Source organism: Drosophila nasuta, chromosome 2L (assembly GCF_023558535.2).
Source record: "Drosophila nasuta strain 15112-1781.00 chromosome 2L, ASM2355853v1, whole genome shotgun sequence".
Lineage (NCBI taxonomy): Eukaryota > Metazoa > Arthropoda > Insecta > Diptera > Drosophilidae > Drosophila > Drosophila nasuta.
This window is the reverse complement of record NC_083455.1, coordinates 10,093,811-10,115,116: the sequence shown is the minus strand read 5'-3', so window position 1 is coordinate 10,115,116 and position 21,306 is coordinate 10,093,811. Positions and strand designations below refer to the sequence as shown.

General features: G+C 33.3%; 2 protein-coding genes across 6 annotated transcripts in view; both read right to left on the bottom strand.

Moving 5' to 3' along the window:
- The window catches only part of LOC132786284 (neurogenic protein mastermind), a 123,134-nt gene that overhangs the window by 45,210 nt on the left and 56,618 nt on the right, over positions 1 to 21,306 (bottom strand). The window lies entirely within an intron of this gene.
- On the bottom strand, positions 18,555 to 20,233 carry LOC132786925 (fibrinogen-like protein 1). The gene is made up of 3 exons (XM_060793726.1): positions 20,147 to 20,233; positions 18,882 to 20,077; positions 18,555 to 18,812 (listed from the first exon to the last, which is right to left on the bottom strand). The coding sequence occupies exons 1-3, from the start codon at positions 20,225 to 20,227 to the stop codon at positions 18,701 to 18,703; spliced, it is 1,389 nt and encodes a 462-aa protein (XP_060649709.1). The 5' UTR covers positions 20,228 to 20,233; the 3' UTR covers positions 18,555 to 18,700.

The window sequence follows — 21,306 nt, the reverse complement described above, 5'->3', positions numbered from 1 at the left end:
TAAAAAGTTTCAAGAACCAAATTGAATTCTTTAAATTATCAAGCATTAAATTTAAAAATTAAACAAAATTAAAAAAGTTTTGCTAAGCTTCTTAAGTTTATAATTTAAGTTTCTTAATTTTTATAATATATAATTCAAGCTTTTTACATTAAAATTAATAAATGAAAAAATACGATTAATTTATTACTTTCTTAAAAGTTGCCTTATATCAAAATTTAATACTTTATGGAAAAGTAATTTATATTTAAAAACTAAGTGTTTGGAATATTTATTATAAAAACTGATTGAACTGATACTGAATTTAGTATATTTATATTAAAGTAATTTTTTTTTTTAATTTACAATTATCTACTTTCTTTAAAAAAAATGATAAGCAGGTAAAAATAAAAATAAAAATATAATACATATATACAATGCATTAAATGGATGACCTAAACTGTATCCTCCCTCTCGTTCACACACAGACAGTCAGCAGACAAAACGCTAAACCAAGGCTTATAAATAAAAGCACCAAAAAAGACCAAAAAGAATATTGCGGTATAAAAAGCTGACCACTATTTGCTGTTGGTGTGTGTGGTTGTGTGCGTGTGAGTGTGTGCGTGAGTATGTGCGGTTTAGGCCTTTGAAAGTAGCATACATTTATGCGAATGGCAATTTCCATAAATGTTTAGTGCTATTAGAGAGCATGTAAATGGCAGAAGCGAGGCAGCAGCAGCAGCAGCAACCGCAATAGCAACAGCAACGATAGCAGCAGCATCGGCCAATGCACTCTTGTCCTTCGATGTCTTCCTTTTCGAGTGTTTTGCCCCGTTGTTCAGTTCAACTCGACTCAACTTGGTTCAGTTGAGTTCGGTTGGGTTATTGTTGTTCTTGTTCTTGTTCTTGTTGTTGTTGTATTCATATTAACCCACTTCAGCCTCGCATACGCATTTTATTTGCATACATTTCAAACTCACAAACACACGCACACACACAGAGAGTGAGTGAGAGAGAGCGTGCGTTCTTTTCTACTATTGTATTTGAACTCCCTCTCAAGCTTAGCCACTCCACACACTGACACACTCTCCTGCAGCTCTCCCATACACACATACATTCACCCGCACATTGCGTCGCTGTCGCTCTCTACGCTCGTAAAAGTGCGCTGAAAGCTTTAGCGGCGTCGACGCGCGTATTGTTTACGTTGTTTTTGCATTTGTTTCATTTGTTCTTACAAAATTGTTTTTTTTTTTGTTGTTATTGTTGTTGTTTTTGCTTTGCTTGTCGTCGTCTTTGACTTTGCGTCGCATCATTGTCGCTGTCGCTGTCGCCGTTGCCGTCACTGTTGCTGTCGTCTTACGTATGCATTGCCTCTTGGCGCTCTGCTTGCTGTCTTTGCTCTCTTCTGTCGCTGGCGTTGGCGCTGTCGACGCTGACGTCGCTGTTTTTGTTGTATCTTGATTTTGGTTTCAACGGTGAATGAACTCAGGACCTGCGTACGTTCAACCGTCCAAAAAGTGCTTGATTCTCTGCTTCTGCTTCTTCTTCATCATCATTCTTTCCATTTCGATTTGTGCTGCGACAGCATTTGTTATTGTTATTCGTACTATATTCCTTATATATGTTTAATAGTGCCTTGGATGCATAACACAGTTACAACTCTTCTCTCTCTCTCTCTCTCTCTCTCTTTCTGCTGCTGCTGCGACGCCAACTGCGACAACGGGACCTACGATTGCGACAGCAAACTGTCCAACAACAATAATAATTTCTTATTTATTATCATGTTTTTTTTTTCTTCTCTTCGTGGTCGCCTTCTAGGCATCAGCTTAAATCACAATTTCATTTATCTCGCTTAGAAATTAGCGCAATATTTTACAGTCATAAACAAGGCCATTAAAAGCCACGAACCGCTAGATGGCGCTAGTCAGGATGGCTCCTGTAATTAATTGGAATAACTGCTGAGTTTGCCAAGCGATTGTCCTGAAATTTGCTGGCGAGCTAAAGTTTTGCTTAAAGTGTGTGGAAAACAAACTATAAAGTCTTAAATAGCATATTGTGTTTTATATAGCGTTCAGAAGACATACATACAAACAATTGTAACAACTGTAATTGTTAGTAAGTATCCTAATTAAAAATTTAAACCGTTAAAAGGTATTATTTAACCTTTAGATAACGGAATTAAGAATGATGTTGATATACCATAATTTTGTTCTAGTCCTTTATTATTAAACTATTAAAATAAATAAAAATAAGTACAAAAAATTTTTTTAAAAGTATAAGAAAAATAAATGTAGAATATTTCAATTATATTGTAAATTTACTTGCAATTATCTATAGTAAATATAGAATAAATTGAAATATAAATATCAGCAAAACACGTTCAACCATCCCACCACCCACCTGAAAACCACCCAAGCCACCCATTTCACCCACATGACAATTACATTTTGGGTACAAGAAACTTGCCAGCAATAAAAATTCAAGTTCAACGAATTCCACTCGCTGGGTAAATAACCTCAACTCGGGCATCATAGTCGACGTCGACGTCAACGGCGACTGCGGCGTTGCGCTGGCGTCGGCGTTTGGCGGCAACACCCCAAAAAAAGCGGCTGTGACAACAACAACAAACGGCAAAGGCAAAGCCAAAGCCTTCACGATATCCTCGAAATATTCACGCCCGAAAATCGTTCACAGAGACAACGAAAGAGAGAGCGGGAGAGCGGGAGGCAGCCACTGAAAGAGAGTGTGTGCGAAGCTGAGAGTGAGAGAGCAGCAGCAGCAGCAGCAGAGATAACCTTGAACTTGAGGCTGCTGCCAAAAAGGAAAGGCGTAAAAAGAAATGTGCAAAGATTTCTTTTTTTTCCTATGTCGCCAGCTCCTCTTTTTCCTAAGCGCGACGCGTATTCAAAAATGTGTCGCAATGGCGAACGAAACAGACAGGGAAAGCGAGTGAGCAAAGAGAAGAGAGAGAAGAGCGAGAGGGGGCGCCATCCACTTACTTCAATTATTTTGTAATGGCGCAAAAAAATGAGTATAACACAACTGTTGTACAACTGTTGAGTGACATTTTATTCGATAGCTTAATACTCTTTTAACGCAGGTATTTGTGATGAAGGTTGAATTGACTTGTTAGTGAAAATGTTTGTTGCTTTTGGGAGGGAACTTTAAAGCCCATTTGAGAACTAAAATGATATTTTAAGAATTTTTGAATATTATAGTACTATTTTTAAAAATGTTTTCCTTTAAAAAATTATAAAATATACAATATAAAGAGTGTTAAAATATACTTTCGACGGTCGAGACATTTTTAAGGCTCAACTGCCAAAAAAAATTATTATGTATTCAAAATATACTTATATACTTAAAATATACTTATTAAAATACACAAGTTCAATTAATTAAGTCAAATTACAAATTCCGAAAGTCAACTTACAAATTTCAAAAGAATAACGAAAGAATTTTTGTAACTTTCGCTTAATAATTGAAAATTTTGTTATAATTTTTCTGGGAAAATTCATAATATTTTTATGGAAATACTTAAAAGACATTTTTAATTTCCTGATAATAGAGGTTTTAATATATTTATTTAAAACACAAAAGCTACATTTTCAATTTCCTAATATTAATAATTAAAATTTTAATATATTTGGTTACTCAGTATTCATAATTTTTAATATAGTATTCAGTATTTATCATTAAATATATATTTAATATATTCTTTATTACTCAGCATTTATCATTTTTTGATTACTCTAAGTTATCATACAAAATAGATTTCAGAGACCAAACTAAATTGTAAATTACTGAATTTGAAAATGAAATTCGATTTCTGCAAGAGTAGCACATAATAATACTATTTCATTAGCTCTGTCAACTAATTTTCCCAAGAAATTCAAAATAGATTTCAAAGACCAAATACTGAATTTAAAATTTGCAATTCCATTTTTGCAAGCGTATCAAATAGTCGTCTAATCTAAAGCAGAACTTCTTCAAATTGTATAGAGTAGTCTGCTTTTAGGCGCAGCTGCGTTTGAGTTTTACGATGCTTGTCTGAACACGTCGCTCGTCGGATATGGAAATGTTACATTTTAAATTGAGCAGGTTATATGATATACGTGAGGGTTTTTCATTTTCCTTAAGAACATTTTAAGCAGAGGTGGAAAGCTGAAGTAGAGTTAATAGTTACTATTAATGCCTTAGTAAGCGAGTTGCATTTGAATACACATAGTAGAGGTAAAGTGTGTGGCGGATATGATTTCCGGGAGTGTCGCAAAGCTGTTTTAAAATTAATACCACAAGCTGACACCAGAAGTAGAAGTAGATGAAGAGCTTAACGGTGCCCAACGGCAAATGGCAAATGGTGAACGGTGAACGGGAAAAGCAAGGCGACACCTCGACAATGTTGTTAATTTTGAGATTGTGGCAGATACAAGATACGAGATACAAGATACACAGCACGGCATAAGTGGCAGATACATGGCACACATTTGAGCAGCATTAATTAGTTTTGCTAATTACCACAGTAGCTCAGCGGATACAGCTAACTGGCAGTCAGATACTTGCCACTTGCTTGAGATACAGCTAGAGTTAATAACTATATTACAGCTGGGTGGGTTGGTTGGTATAACTACGAATGTATCTGCAACATTATTAAACTTGTCTCTATTGTCACCGCACTTTTAATGCCGACAATTATGATGATAATATTGCATGCCGATTGCGTCGCTTACAGTTACTTCACACACATTCTATTTAGATGCAAAGATACTTTTGTATCTTCAAACTGCTTGTCAAACTGTCCCTTAAGTCGATAGCTTTTGAGTGAGGCAAAACTGCAAATGATGCAAATCAACTATTCAATGTCTGAATTATGCGATGAATGGATTATGTTTAAGCAGCAGCATCTTTTGTGAAAATGCAAATTATTATAGAATATGTTCGGCTTTCAAAATGCTCATTTTTCATTTTACAATCTTTTAATATTTGCGACCTTCGATTTTATTCTTTCTTTTAATAATTCTTTTGAATTTGAACTGTGAATAACATTCCTTATATGTACTTCATTTTCTTTTTGACTATGAATAAGAGAAGTTACAAAGCAAAGAATGTTTTCTTTATTTTTAGTAAATACAATAAAAAATTGTAGAAAATTGAATAAGTGTGCAAAAAATTGAATTTTATGGATGTTTTGTAAAAATTTAAAAATAATTTGGAATTAAAAACTATAAAATAAACTATACCAGTATAAAATAATGTTGTAAGCAATACTTTTTATTGTCCTTATATTATTTAATAGTGTCTATAATGTATTCATTTTTTTATTTATAGAATTCGGAACCATTTTCCAAACTTCTTTGTCTAATTTATGATAGCACCAATGCAAATCTATGGTAGTATTTATTTTATATCAATTACAAATACCTAAAATTGTTGCTTTACAAGTAGAAAATATTGATTAAAGATTGAAAAAATGTATTCCACCTTTTGAGGATATAAAATGAAGAAATTTAAATCTTTTTAAATTAATCGCTGTTTTAATTTTACATTCTTCGATCTATAATATATAATTAGAACTCTAGTTTTTTTTAACCGAAATTAAAAAAAGAAAATATTTCTTTATGCCAATTTCTTTGAACTTTTAAGCATCAAATTGTAGGGCTATGAACCAAAAAAGAAACTACCACAAAAAAACTTTTATAGTTTATAAATTTATATTTATTTCACAACAATTTATATATATACACTTTAAAAGTTTTGATTCTGGTTTTGTAGAACGAAACTTTTCTCTCTCTGTGAATATATGAATTTAACCAATTTAGGCAAACTTTTACTAGCAACTTGCAACACAATTTTAGCTGTCAACGGTTAAAAGGATGTCTTGGAAAATTAATGTTGCAAGCAGCAAAAATGCCCATAAACAAGAAACGAGCAAACAAACAAATTGAAACAAAATGCGAATTTAATTTTATGACATGAGAGCAAAGTGTTAAGTCATTTGTCAGCCAAAGCTAATGTAAGAGCCTGGCCAACAAAATAACATAACACACTTGAAGAGAAAGAGAGAGAGAAAGAGTGGGAGAGAGAGAGAGGGAGAGATGCAGTATTAACGTGGCCAAGCGCACAACTTTAGTGGCTTCTAACGGTACGAGCCGAGAGAAAAATACCGTATGACAAGCCAAGCCAACAACAACAACAACAACAACAGTAACGGCAACAAAACGTGGCCAAGTTGCAGTTGCTAAGTGGGCGCGACAACAACAACTTTGTTGCATTCCTGACCTACTCTGGAAAAACTCAACGAGACAAGACCAAGCCAGAGCGAGAGAGGAAGAAAGAGCGAGAGAGTGAGATAGAGAGAGAGAGAGGGGGGACAAACTGGGCGTCATTGGCTAAAGGATATGGCAAAGGCAACAAACAACAACCATAAAAACAACTTTGGCCCGTTGCTAGCCTCCAAAAGTAGTTAAACTTCAAAGCCGACAAAACCGACAAGCAACAACTACAGTAACAACAACAACAACAACAACTCCCCAAAGAGAGACATGCAAAAAACGAGTTTTCACTACTTTTGCCTATTTCACACAGCAACAACAACAAATACAAGCAGAGGCCACGACGTCGAACGACGAACACAAAAAAAACGTGCCAAAAACAAAACAAAAGCAGCAAAGCAACAAAAATGCTGCCAAGGCAGACGAACGTCGAATCACAATTACAACAACAACAACAGCAGCAGCAGCCGAAATGCCTACACACACACACTCACACACATGAACATGCATGCCTGCTTGTGTATTTGTATTCGAATTTGTTGTTGTGGCTTCGACTCCAACTTGGGCTTTGGGCTGGGCTGCATTCTGCGGTCGCGATGACGTGCGCACAGTGGAACTGCACTATGCAATTACTGCAGCAATTTACTCCTTGCATTTACGACTTATCATGCTAATTGACAAGAGTTATGCCACGCACTGCCTTGAATCAAAATAATCAGTAATAATGTAAAAATAAATAATATATGTAAAATAGCATATAATTAGTCATAATACTTATTAAGCTGATTAATGTCATTTTTATTAGTTGTTCACTATTTTGTAGTATTTAAATTATTTAATTTTAATATAAAAATTTAAATTGAAAACTGTAATGCCAGCTTCTAAATCAATTGAAAATAATCAGTAAAAATGTAAAAATAAATAATATATGTAAAATTTCATATTGTTAGTCAAAATTCTTATTAAGCTGATTAAAGCTCGAAAGTAAATATGTAATTTTTATTTTGCAGTATTTATATTATTTAATTTGAATATCAAAATATAAATCAAAAAGCTATAATGCCAGCTTTTAAGTATTAAAATCAATTGAAAATAATCAGTAATAAAGTAAAAATCAATAATATTATATATGTAAAATTGTAAAATTATTAGTCATGATATTTATTAAGCCTATTAAAATTCAATAGATGAGTGAAATGTAATTTTCTTTGGCTGTTAACTATTTTGTAGTATTTATATTATTTAAATTAAACATTAAAATTTAAATTGGAAACTATAATGCTAGCTTCTAATCGTTCAAATCTATTTTTTTAATTTATTTGTTAAAGTGTGTTTCTTGCTTTTAAAATATTATATAAATTGACATTTCAAATTTAAACTCAAGAAAAATATTTTTGTTTTTCATCGCATTTCAACATTTTGATACAAAATTCGAATAACAATAGTAGACATCATTGTTAAAGTTTCTATTTTAAGTTGAGGTGTCACTGTAATTGGTTGGCATGAACAGTTATTGTTGTTGTTACGTGTAGTAGTTGTTTTTGCCGATGCGCGCAGGCCTATAATCCAGTTTTATTGCTCTCTCTGTCTATCTTTCGCTTTCTAACTATCACTTGGCTGGCTCTCGCTCTCCCTCTCTCTCATCTATGCATGCAACTTGAACAAGTTTACAGCTACAACATAGAAAAAAAAACATGTTACAAGTGCACGATGGTCACGTTGCAATGTTAGACATTCCTTCCCCTCCGCGACTTCATTTTTCAGCTCTCTCTATCTCTCTCTTTCTCGCTCTAGGCAACTTCTCGCGACTAAACCCATAATTTGTTTCACAACTCTTGTCTATTGCCGCACGCTTCGGTCCCACTGTAAAATTCACTAGGCTGCATTTGCCGTTAGAGGAAAGCTGCGCTGCTGTTTGTGTGTGTGTGTAACAATTTGTATATGTGTTTGTGTCTGTGTGCCAATGTCGTTTATAATGAAGTTTCCTGTCGATAAAGTTTTACTTTAAATGCTGCATAGTGTGCGACAGAGACAGAGACAGACTGAGGTTGAGGCCTGTTACGAGTGCGTGTTTTGGCCAAAGTTTAAGGTGGGCTTTAATGACTGTTTGGGCCAGTTACTGTTATTGCAGTTGTTGTTGTTTCAGCTTGTTTCTGCACTTGTCCAAAGTTGCTGTAGTTACTCGCATTTAGGCAGGAAATTACACACACATACACAGACACACACACACTTACATAATGTATATTTTATGTTTGAGTTCGCCTTGAGTTTGTGGCAGTTGCAAGTTGTATTGAAGTTGTAAACAACTTGCAAATATGCACATAAATAAATCATTTATTGGACAAATTCTACTCTTTGTGCATGCAAGTTATTTAATTACATTATGCATTGTTTATTATTTATGGTCTTATAAGCATTTTTCCCAAGTCTGTTTTCAAACGTTTGTTAAGTGAGGTTATGTTAAATTGCAAAGGTTTCTTCTGTTAACTTGGGTTATGTTAAATAACATTTCTAAATATAGCAATGTTAAGTAACATTTGCTGTTAAGTGAGCTCATGCTAGCTTCTTTATTGTCATCGCTGTAAAGATTGATGTTACGTTAAAATGCGTCTGCAATTAAATGCGTATACGCACTGTGTGTAATTCGCAGCTGTGGCCATGTTAGCAATTACGTTGAGATAACGTCTTAATACTTTACGTAATTAACGTTAATCTCGCCATTTATTAGGCGACATTTCGGCGCGCATTTTTGTTTGCAATTAATTTAAAGCTTACAACGCTGCCCATTACGTAACGTTAATCTTGGCATCTTCTTAATTGCATTACGTTATATTATACATAGTTGTGTTTCTATTACAAAACTGTCAATAAGCACATTACAAATTGAGAACCACGAAGAAGCGACAACGACAATTAGCGCAAACAAAACACACAACAACAACAAACAAAACAGCGAGCACGTGACGTAATAGGCTGTCAGCAAACAAGCGCGCAAACAACAAGAGAGCAACACACACACACACACATACATACGGTCACACAGCCGCAGCAGCCGCCCAGTAAAAGCAAAAGCAGCAGCAAATGCAAAACAAAAACAAAACAATGGGGAGAAAAAAACGAAGCAAAAACGAAAAAACAAGTCGCGCCTGCGTCAGACAAAACAAATTACACACATTTTCAAATTGTAACAAGATCAATACGGTCAGATAAGCAGAACAGAGGCAGCAGCAACCGGCAGCGACAGCGACAGCGCAGCAGCAGCATAAAATCCTGACACATTACATTTGCAGTTGTGTAAGGACAACACAAGCAGCAAGCAACAAACAGCAAACAGCAGCCGCCCAGCATTGAAAAAGCGTCACCAAAACTTCGCTGCTCCCCCTTAGCACTACGCTAAAGAGTAAGCAGCGACGCCAGCAGCACAGCGTAGAGTGAAACAGTGTGGCATTGGAACACAATGTCGACCCATTGCCATTTGTTTGTGTTTGCTTTGCTCCAATTAGCAAAGCATCTACGCTCAGAGAGCGCAACTGCAAAATTCGCTCTCTTTCACAGTCGCTTCTCTTGCTTGCTCTCTCTCTCTCAACGCTTTGTCGCGCTGTCGCTGTGTGTTTGCAAAAACACAAAGTGCGGCAAACGTTTGCTTTTGCGCCTGGGTGAAAGCTTTTGCAACAACAACAGAGTTGGGAACCCAAACAGCTGCTCGTCGAACGCTTTGTCGCCATGTCGCTGTCGCGTTGCGTCGCCTCGCGTGTGTTTCATTGTCAGCCGCCCCATTCATGACAACGCTGTTAAAACGCCGGTTGGGATAGGGTTCTAAACTTCTCCCCCCTTTCCCTTCTCTTTCCATCTCTTTCCATGATGCGCGACGCGTCAGCTCTTTATATTTTTTTCCATGTTGTTCAATTCTAGCAATTATTTCACCTTGTCGTCTCCCATTGTGCTATAATAATGCAAATTTTCTAACATCAATTTTACTCAATTTCTTTCTCTCTCTCTCTTTCACTCACTCACTCTCACTATGCATATATTTTAGATGGCGTATTTTTAGCTTGCTTTTCTTGTCTTAACTTGGTTATTATTATTTATTCTTCAAATGGGTGTGGCAAGAAATGTTCAATTTCTTTGTAAAATCGAGTAACGGGAAAGAAAAGGTGTGTGACCGCCAAAAATAATTTCAAGGAAATATCCTGTCAAACTTTGACGGAATGTAATTTGAACACGAATCGACGACTTGCATGCACATGAATCACAGTGTCTCACAAATATCTGTGAATGACCTCGAAATTTTGAATGAAATGCAATTTGATGAATTGAGTTTTATAATTTGCAATTGTTTTGTATGTAAAAACTATTAATTAAGAAACTGAAATAATAGTGAAGTAATAAATAATACATTTTTATCTCAAACAAAACTTCACATTTAAAAATGTAATATTATAAAACAGTGTTTTTTTTTCATTTTTGAAAAAAAATATTTAGTTCAGCATTTTATATTATTTTAAAGTTATGAAATCAGTTACAAGATTTGGAATTTACTATTATAACTGTAAACTATTTTAAATATTTCAATATTAGGGTGCAAAAAATATAGCAATACTCAAAGTAACTCATAAAAATGTAGCTAAATTTATTTATCTATTTCGTGTATAGTAAAACTGTAACATCAAAATGCTATTAAAATGTATCCATATAATTAAAAAGTACTCAACAAATCAGTTCATAAATCTTTCATAGACATTTTATTGATCTCCACAGATTTACGCTGCAATCATTTTTTCTAATAAAATTTGCATTGACAGCAGCTCAATTAAAAATGATTAATAAAAAAACCAAGTGTGAAAATTTGTAGTTTTTGTTTTTTGTATTTTTTGTATTTTTGCTTTCAGCTGAATCACAAGCAAAAGCAATTACTTTTATGGGCATTAAACATAATGTTTAGTTGGAATTATGATGATGACTTAGATGTTAGCTGTTGTTGTTGCTGTTTTTGTTGCTGTGGTGGTCACATGCTCCAAAGGTTAGGAACAAATCCCAGTTTTATGGTCGGGATTAGTTTCCAACACCAAATGTTCCAAATAAAACTGTCAACATTTGTTGTCAGAGTGAGAACAGAACATGTGAAGTGTGTGGCTAGAATGGGAGAGGTGGGGAAAGGGAGAGGAGGGAGGTAGATGGAGCGCGTTCCTCGCGCATTATCACAATTTTAATGAGCTTCACTAGCGAAACGTAAGAAGTCACAACGACAACAACAATAATTACAGTAGTGTAAATACACACATAAACACAACTGTCAGAGTGTATGCGTGTGTGTGTAGGAAGAAGCAGTGGCTAAAAGTTGTTTCTTTTCAACACGTTGTGTGCATAAAAACGTTCTGTGGCTCTCTTTGCCTCTGTGGTGACGGCAACTGCGACAGCGACAGCGTCAGCAACAGCAACAGCGACTGTGGCTACGTAGCTGGGACTGAAACGAGTGAACGAAAAATGCTAACGAAACGCAAACGCAAAATGTCAATGTCCTCCACTGTACAGTTCAGCGCCACAATTGCGTCGCAGTTTTCGTAGGCAGGCACAGCTCCAAAAGCGCCAACGAGAAACGTTTTCGTTCTCATTCTCATTCTGGTTCTGCTGTTCGCTTTGCTCGCGGAACGTTGTGGCAAATTGTGAAACAGACTCGCTTCGCTTCGTTATGTTCTGTTCTGTTCTTATAACGTAAGCTGAAGTGCCATTGGAGTATGTGAGGTGCTCAAGAGAGTGGGACAGCGTTACTTGTGTGCGTGTCTGTGTCTGTGTGTGTGTGTGTTTGCAGTACTAAACTACGTATAGTTTAAAAACGTTACTCACTGCTCTCCCCTTCCCTCCTCGCCTCCCTAGTTGCTATAAATCCACAGCAAATACAAATAATGTCGTTCGACATTTTCTGCTGCTGCTGCTTTTGTTGTTGTTGTTGCCATTGGCTTTGCAAGTTTTTTAATAAATGCCGTTATGGCCACGAATGAAAAAAAAGAAAAACTCGAGCTGACTTCTAGTTGACAATAATATAATGAAAAACGGAAATGCCACCATAATGGATTTATGACTTGATAACAAACCAAAACGAAGCAGTTAAAAGAACTTCGGAATGCGTGCAAAATATTTCATTATAACTTGTTAAACAACTATTTTATTTGCACGTTAAAGTTTGTTGTACATTGAATTTTGATTACTTTGCGTATTCAAAATCAAACTGACTTCATTTCGACTGCTTAACATTGTGGCAATGTTAAGTTCTTTCAATCAACAGCACTATTTTGGCAGCATCTGTTATTTAAATGTTAGCCTTTTAATAAGAACTGCAATGTTAAGTTCTGTTGATTAACATTAACGTTCAGTTCTGTTAATTAACAGCATTGTTTTAGCTGCATCTGTTATTTAAATAAGAGTTACAATGTTAAGTTCTATAAATTAACATCAATGATGAGTTCTGTTAATTAACAGCTCTGTTGGGGTGCAACTGTTAATGATATGTAACGATTTTAATAAGAGATTTGGAATAACCGAGTTAATAAACAACACTGTTAAAAAAAACCTAACGATTGCGTTTCATAATTTAACATAATTAATGCAAATTATTAAAGATTTCCCATAAAGATTTCCTCAGATTTCTTTTCCTTTAATTTTTCAATCAGCTGAAGTAGATAGAATATATCAAGTTTTCTCTTTTATGATATAAATTAGCAACCACTTGGCAAATATAAATATTTATATTTTATCATATTTATCATATATTCTTTATGATTTTACTTACTACTTATAATAATCAAAAAACCATTATATAGAGATTGGTACATACCTGGAAATAAAAGAAAAGATAAGAAATTAAAATTAGTTTTCGTAAATAATATTTTTTGTATTCCTAAAAAATATTCAGCAGGCTTAATAATGAAATTTAAACAATTAAATATTGATTTAGTTTGTCATTTTTCTAATAATTCATTATTAATTTTCCATAATTTGTGAAACGTTTATTAGAAAACTTGATAACTAACATTTAATACAGAAATTGCGTATACGCACTGTAGTATAGTATAAATATGCTATATATAGCGAGTTTTAATATGGTATTTTGAAAAGGAAGCCTTTGCTCTTAATATACAATTAAAAAAAAAAGAAAACTCTGTGAAGAAGTGATGAAAAAGAAACCAAGAAAATAGCGAGACCAATTGTTTGCCTCAGTTTGCTTCGCTTCGTGTTGTTGTTGCTGTTGCTGTTGATGTTTTGGTCTCAACACGTGTAATCAAACACAATAAGCCATAAAAAATTATCATGAAGCGCGACGTTGCATAAAAAGCTAATAGCGAACAACATTGCGTGGATGGGAAAAAGTGGAAAACTAAATACAAAAAAAAATAACAGTGACAATAAGTAAAAATGGCAAATGGCCACAACAACAACATCAACAGAAGCTGCGACAATTGAAACGACAACAACAACAACAACAACAAGGACAACAAGGCAAAAAGGTGAAACCCGAAAATCCTTTGCCACACACAGACGACAACAACAACGACAACGACGTCGACAACTGGCGACAGGCGACTGGAGACGTGCAACGTGCGACGTGGCAAGTGGCAAGTAGGAGGCAAAGGCAACAACGACGGCGACGGCGATGGAAAGTGGCATAAATTAAGGTTCAGGCTCAACATGTTGTATACCAAACCAATACACGCTCCCTCCCACACTCACACACACACACGCCTACAATCTACAAGTGTCGACACACACTGCACACTGGGACGTATGCGTAATATTATGAATAACAAACGAAATTATTCACAATACTATATTAATCGCATACTTAAAATAAATTACTTGTATTTTAAGAATTCTATTTTGATTTCTTATTCATATTTTTAGTATTTCATTTACTAAATCACATTCTGGTACAATCAAAATTAAGTTCTTAGAAGTAAGTGTTGATTATAAAGTTATTCTTGTATTTGATTTGAAGTGTAATATTATTTTTAAACTTCAAACAAAATGAGTTTGGTTTATTAATTGGAATTTAAGTGTTTTAATGTTTACATTTAAATACTTATAGAATAAAACAAACCACAATATAAAAATACTTAAAGCGTAGTAAATGACTTTTGTTTTATTCTTCACAACTTAAGTATTTTTATAAGTTAAAAAAGAAGAAGAAGAATAATACCAACTCATTTCCTACATTTAAAAAAAGTAAGCAAATAAATTGAAATGAAGCTGTTTTTAATTTACATCTTAGCAGAGATAAATCATTCTAAATGTTTTAGATGTTTTATTCAATTATTAGGTAAGTTCATATATTCAAAGAAATAAAATAAAATAAGCAAATTTGAAATTTAGCAGTCATTATAATTGTAACTTTTGTTTGATTTTATGCGCAATATAATATTATTGTAAAGCAAATAAATTTAAACTTTATTGTCTTTATTTTAAGTAAATATATTTTAATTTTTTATCTCTCGTTGGATTTTATATGCTATATTATTTTAATATTTCAAGGTAGATATATTTTAATTGTATGATTAATTCAAACGAAATTTTTTTTAAAGATTATTAAATCTAATTTTAATTTATTATCAATAAAAAGTTATTTTTGTGTCTTCTATTTGATTTAATAATATAATAATTGATATAAATAGTTATAATACAATGATATGTTATTAATGCTATGGAAGTACTCAGACACAAATATTAATAATAATTATGATATTATATTATGGTACTATTATATAGATTATAGTATTAATTCTATTATGGTATATATTATAGATATATATTTAATATGATTATTAATATTTGTGTCTGAACAATTCTATAGCATTAATAATTCATTTGCAATATTATACAAATTTCAATAGCTCTTGCTCCACTGTGACTGTCGCTGTGTCAATTTGATGATGTCCTTGCTTGGCTTCACACTCCTGCATCGTTCTCTTTCCCACCTCCGCATCGCACTTGTTTGTCCTTCACTGTTGCCAGGAGATCGTGTCCCTCCCAATTCCCCCCTCTCTCTCTCCTCTTCTACAATTTTCTCGCTGCCGTGTCAATACCAATAGAGAGAGAGAGTGAGGGAGAATAGCAAGAATCGAGGCAGCCTCCTTCTAGTTAACATATTTTACAGTGCGTGCCATTTGCAGTGAAACATGATGTTTTGCTAATGCGACAGATTTACACGCCGCTTTCCATTTAATTTGCTTTATTTCCAGCAAACTCGTGACCCGCCCCTCGCTTTCATCCTCTCTCTCCCTCTCTATCTCCTACTCTCCTTGGAGACTTGTCTCCTATATTTGCTGTCTGTGACAAATTGGTAATATCCTTGAAAAATGATATTGACGCTGACGGAGGCGACAGCATTGAACTGAACACTAACCCTAAAATTACTTGTTGATTACGATTTCGTGATAGGTTCTAGGTTCTAGGTGTAGATAAGATAGAAGAAGGTGCTGAACAGTGCCAAATTTAACTGGTTTCATTTGGTTACAACATTTGATTATAATTACCCAACAAAAAAACATTTTTTAATAGTTGTGAAAATAAAATGTAAAGTTTGTAATAAAGGGAAGTTAACCTTGATGTCGTGTGTCTATCAATGCGAATCTTTTTAGACAGTTGTCGACATTTCTTTAAAAAATTATCTTCTTATTAGATGAGGTTTATTTGAAAATAAATGCATTACTTCTTTATTAGACAGAATTTATTGATAGATCAATGCATAAACTCTTTCTTAGACTGAAATTTTTTTAAATTGATGTATAAACTTTCAAATGTCAGAATAAAGAATATTCACAAATTATTTATGCAGCTGAATTTGTTTCACAATAAATTCATATATTCTTGAATGGACCAAATATAACTAGTTTCATTTAGTTACAACATTTGATTATAATTACCCAAAAAAAACATTTTTTAATAGATTTAAAATGCAAAGTTTGGAATAGAAAGAAAGTAACTAACTAACTTTATGTTGTGTGTCTATCATTATGAATATGTTTAGCTTTTCTTTAATTAATAATCTCTTTATTAGGTTACAAATACTTTAAAATAAATGAATTCGTTTTATATTGGTTAGAATTTATTGAAATAAAAATACATTTCTTGGCAAAGCCAGAGCTAATACATTTACGCTTGGTTATAAATTCATTTGTAATCTATGCTTCAATAATAATAATAAAAGTAGCAATACAATTCATAAACTTAGACTGACATTTTTTTTAAAATACTGCATAAACATTCAAGGTCATTCGAAAATACTCGCAAACATTTTTTATTAGATTAAAAAAAAAATCATATTCATATTCTTTAATTCTTGTAGATATTCTTGAAGGAACCAAATTAATTTAAAACTAAATGCATGTGTTTATTATTAAACTGATTAACTTATTTTAAAATGAATACATCAACTTTTTAATGGAGAAAAAGAATGTTACAAATTGTTTCTTATTCTGAAATAAAAACATTCAAAAATTCTTTAAGTGACTGAATTTATTTCAAATTCTTTATATCGTCAAATTTATTAAAATGATTTTATTTTAAAATGAATGGATAATTTTTGAATACGATTGTATTTATTAAAGAACTGATCAGTAAATTCTTAATAAATTCTAAAAAAAAAAAAGAGTGAATAGTCTAGAATCTTTAAATTGAATTTTGTTTAAGGTTTTTGCTTACAATCCTTTATTTTGCTCAAAATATTTAAATAAAAATAAATGAGTGAGTTTCTTAAACCAAAAATATTTATATTGATTTGTTTACAAATTAAAAAGAATTTATACAAATTTCAAATCAAAAATTTCTATACAGAATTTGTCTAAAATTTTTGATGAATTTATCAATCCACACAATACATTAGAAAATCAATTAAAAAAAGGTTCATCGTCTGCAACAAGTTTATTGCACTTAATTAACCAAAAGAAGAAGAGCAAAACGAACAAAAGCCGAAAATAAATAAAGCAAATATTGCGAAGCGAATGTTGCCTGCATTCATCAGCTGCAAATAGAAAAAGAGATGGAAGGGAAAAGGATAGAGATGTATCTGGCAGATACTTTTGCAGTCGGGCCGTCTCTCAGTCTGGTTGGCAACACCTTATAGATGCATTGCGCCAGATAATGAATTATTAGCGAGGGCAAAAGTAGCCGGATATTAACAAAGAGAGGGGCGAAAAGGGGAACACAGAGGAGGAAGAAGCAGAAGCAGAAGCAAAGTGACAACATGTGTCGCGTCACGGAGTGGATCCTAAAACTCAACTCAACTCGATTCGACTCCCGAGAGTTCTTTTCCCAAGAAGTCGCCGAGTTCTCTGCACTGAATCACAGTTCGTTGGATGAGTGTGTGTTAGTATGTATGTGCGTTTGTGTGTGTGTGTGTGTGTTGTGCCCCCGCCTTTCAATTCATTTGTTGCTGGCTCTTAATGTTGCATGGCAAATTTAATTTCTAAATTGCAGCTGTTGTCGTCATCAGCTGAAACAGCAGCCAAAGTTAAAGCAGCAAAAAGGAGCAACATTTGCTCATTTCAGCGTATGTCGTAATCATTCCAATTGAATCATAAATCATATAAAAAGCCATTTCATCAAAAATGCTGTCAGCCAACAAAATGATGTGTGTAAAGTGTGTGTATAAAGTGTGTGTGTTTGCCAGTCAAGATGCGCTTCGATAGCTGATATAACCGAATATTCCAATGAAACTTATCAAAACAATGAATGTTACACTTTATAAATTCATCAAATTTGTATTTATAATACAATGTTTTGCTACTTTCTTTAACTATTCCCTAAAATATTTGCTTATCTAGAAATTAATTCTTAAAGATTTTAAGGAAATTCGATCTTAAAGGAAAATTATTGAAACAAGAGTTTTGGATTAAACAATTCTTAAATCAAGATTTTAATCTCAATCATAATTTTAAGATTAAGAATCTTTTTCATCATAGAAAAACTTTTAAATCATTGCTGGTAAATTTAAATCTGTATCATATAACCGTGATTTTTGGATAGAAATCTAAATTTTAAAGAATTATTTATCTACACATTTAGAAACAATGGTTTATAACTTTTTGCCGGCAGGAAATGTATATAACATAACCCTAGACGATCTATCCATAACCATCTGTCCGTCTGTCTGTCTGTCCGTATGAACACCTAGATCTCAGAGACTATAAGAGATAGAGCTATAATTTTTTTCAACAGCATTTGTTATATTTGCAGCCAGTTCAAGTTTGCTTAAAATTTTTGCCACGCCCACTCCCACTTTTGTATGAGCAAAAATGCCTACATACTATGGGCCTTAGTTGCTTTGGCTGACAATCTGGTATATTATGCCGCCTATGGTATATTTTGAATATGGTACTATATTGATATACCGAAAATACCGGTTAAATAATATATAAATGATTACATAATTGATTCAAATATGGGAATTTCAGCTTTTCAGTTTATAACTTCTTTATTGCTTCTTTGGGGCGAATTAGCATCTTAACTTCTTTAAGGTAAATACACTCAAAGTAGCACCAAACTAGATGTTTCCCATATGGTGCATTTAAAGGACTGCATAAGAAACAACAAAAATCTATAAATATGTGTATTCCTTCGTTAATAAAAATTTTCAATATTTACCAAGCAGAACAAGAATTGTACCACCAGCCACTTTCAAACAAGTCTGCGCAATTACCATAATCATCTTTGTCGTTGTCGCGATCGAATGTTGTGAATTTCATATTTTTAGCTATTCTCATGCCATCCTCAATAATAGTTCCAGTGAATTTACCCAAACTCAGTGCATATCCATTATCTTCATCAGATATTTTGAAGTCGTCATAACGAGCGTTGAGGGTTCTTCCATTCCGATGAACCAAATGTATGTAAAGTTCGAATCGCTGCAAGCTCGTGATACGATGGATTTTCTCTAAGCCAAGAAAGAAATCACTTTCAAAAGAACCAAAACCTTTGCGATACGTTGCCCAATCCCTAGTGAAATTCTCATTTCCCCCCACTCGTTGTTGTATTACAATCCATCCAGGTCCAGCTAACTGACTATCGCACAAAACATTGAATAAACCTATGCCAGAGACATTGAGTTGATGAACTCCTGGATTATCACCGAAAGGGATGCATGTTGTGGCATTTACTTTATCAAGTTCAGATTGATATAACTGATTTTCCTTTACTTTATCTATTAGCTTAGTTTCATTTTCTGTTAATTTCAATTGAATCTTTTTCTGTTTTTCTCTATTGTTCTCTGATGTCCTATTTAATTCGTTGATTTCTGATCGACATAACTGAATATCTTTTTCATGATTTACTAATATAGATTTACTCTTCTCTAATTCCAACTCAAGTGTTTTCTGATGTTCGGTGTTATTTTTAATATTCTCACTCAATCTCTTTATATTTTCATCTTTTTCAAATAATTTAGAATTAACAGATTTTAATTGAACTTGACAATTTTCTAAGTTGGTGGATTTATCTGCTAGTTGTTCTTTTAATTTAAGAATAATATTATGTTGTGAATTAATTTCAAAATCAGATTTATCAGCTTTATTTTGACACAATTGTAAATCGTGTTCCCCTTTGATTACTTTGTTTTTGTACTCATTTAACAGATCTGCCTCCTTCATGAATGTTTCATGAATTCTTACAATTTCATGATATTTTTCCATAAGATCGGAATTTAATTCACTTATCTGCTTTTCCTTAGTTTCACTTTGTTCTAACTCATTTCTAACCTGCCTGAAATAGTCGAGTAAAGGTTTAACAGTCTTGTAGTTATGAAGCCGGCACTGTTCTTCCATTATTCGGTCTGATTCACACGTCTGATAATAAGAAAAATTAAACACTTTAATCACTCTTTATTCTTCTTAGTATTATGTCTTTGATCTCACTTCATCTCCAGTTGTTGTAGCCACCAATAATATTTGAAGGACCATCAGTAAGAAAACTCTATTAAATTTTATTCTGCCCATTTTAAATGTTTCGACTGCCCGCAAACAAAATGAATTTGGAACTGAATTTTGTTATTTCGACAAAGTCATTGAAAATCTGAAGCGGATGTGGGCTCCGCGCAATAGATCTGAACGGGAGAGGTTAAGTCATGATAACCTAGAGTCTCGGCCTAGATTCTCTGTCGGCAGAAGAGATTTCAATGTCGGATGAGAAGACATTTTAATGTCGGATGATCGTCTGTAAATTTTTTTTAAATTCGAAAAAATAACAAGTTAGAAAGCTATAGTCGAGTGTGCTCGACTGTGAGATACCCGCTACCCATTTTAAATAAAAGCTAAATATTGCGGTATTTTTTTTAAATATACCAATTTGGTATATAGATATAGTACCACATTCAAAATATACCATAGGCGGCACAATATACCAGAATGTCAGCCAAAGCAACTAAGACTTCTAGTAACTAGTCATTTTTGCCTATACAAAGGTATTTCTTTAATAACTTCTACAATTTTTATCTGATCGCAACCAAATTTAGCTTTTATTTAAAATGCATTTAGCTTGAGAAAAGTACTTCATCAGAGCAGTAAAAAATATACATTTATAGATCTCATGAAAAACTTTAGATATTCCTCTTTTATGCACTCATTTGGTATCAAACATTCTCTGAATTTTATAAGATACACAGAATTTGCACATCAATAAACTAAGAGCATCAATGAAAATGCATCGCAGTAATAAAATCTTGAGATATTCTTATTTTATGCATTCATTAGGGATGTAAATTCCATATTAAAGAAAATACTTTCATATGCGGACTGCGAATGAAAGAAAGTAATAAATGAATTTGCATTGGGATTAAGCAGGACAATGGCAAATGTTAAGGACAAAGAAGCGTAATATTGGCTGACTCACATTTGTTTATAACGTATTCCACACACACCCTTACAATGTGTGTGTGTGTACTAATTACACATTATCCGAACGGAGGGGAATGCGTCGCATAGTTTATGGCTGGCCCCCAATTGCATGTTTAATTGCAATAAAAACAAGCAACAAAGGCCACGCCCACACAAGGAAAAGAAGACGAAATGAAAGACGA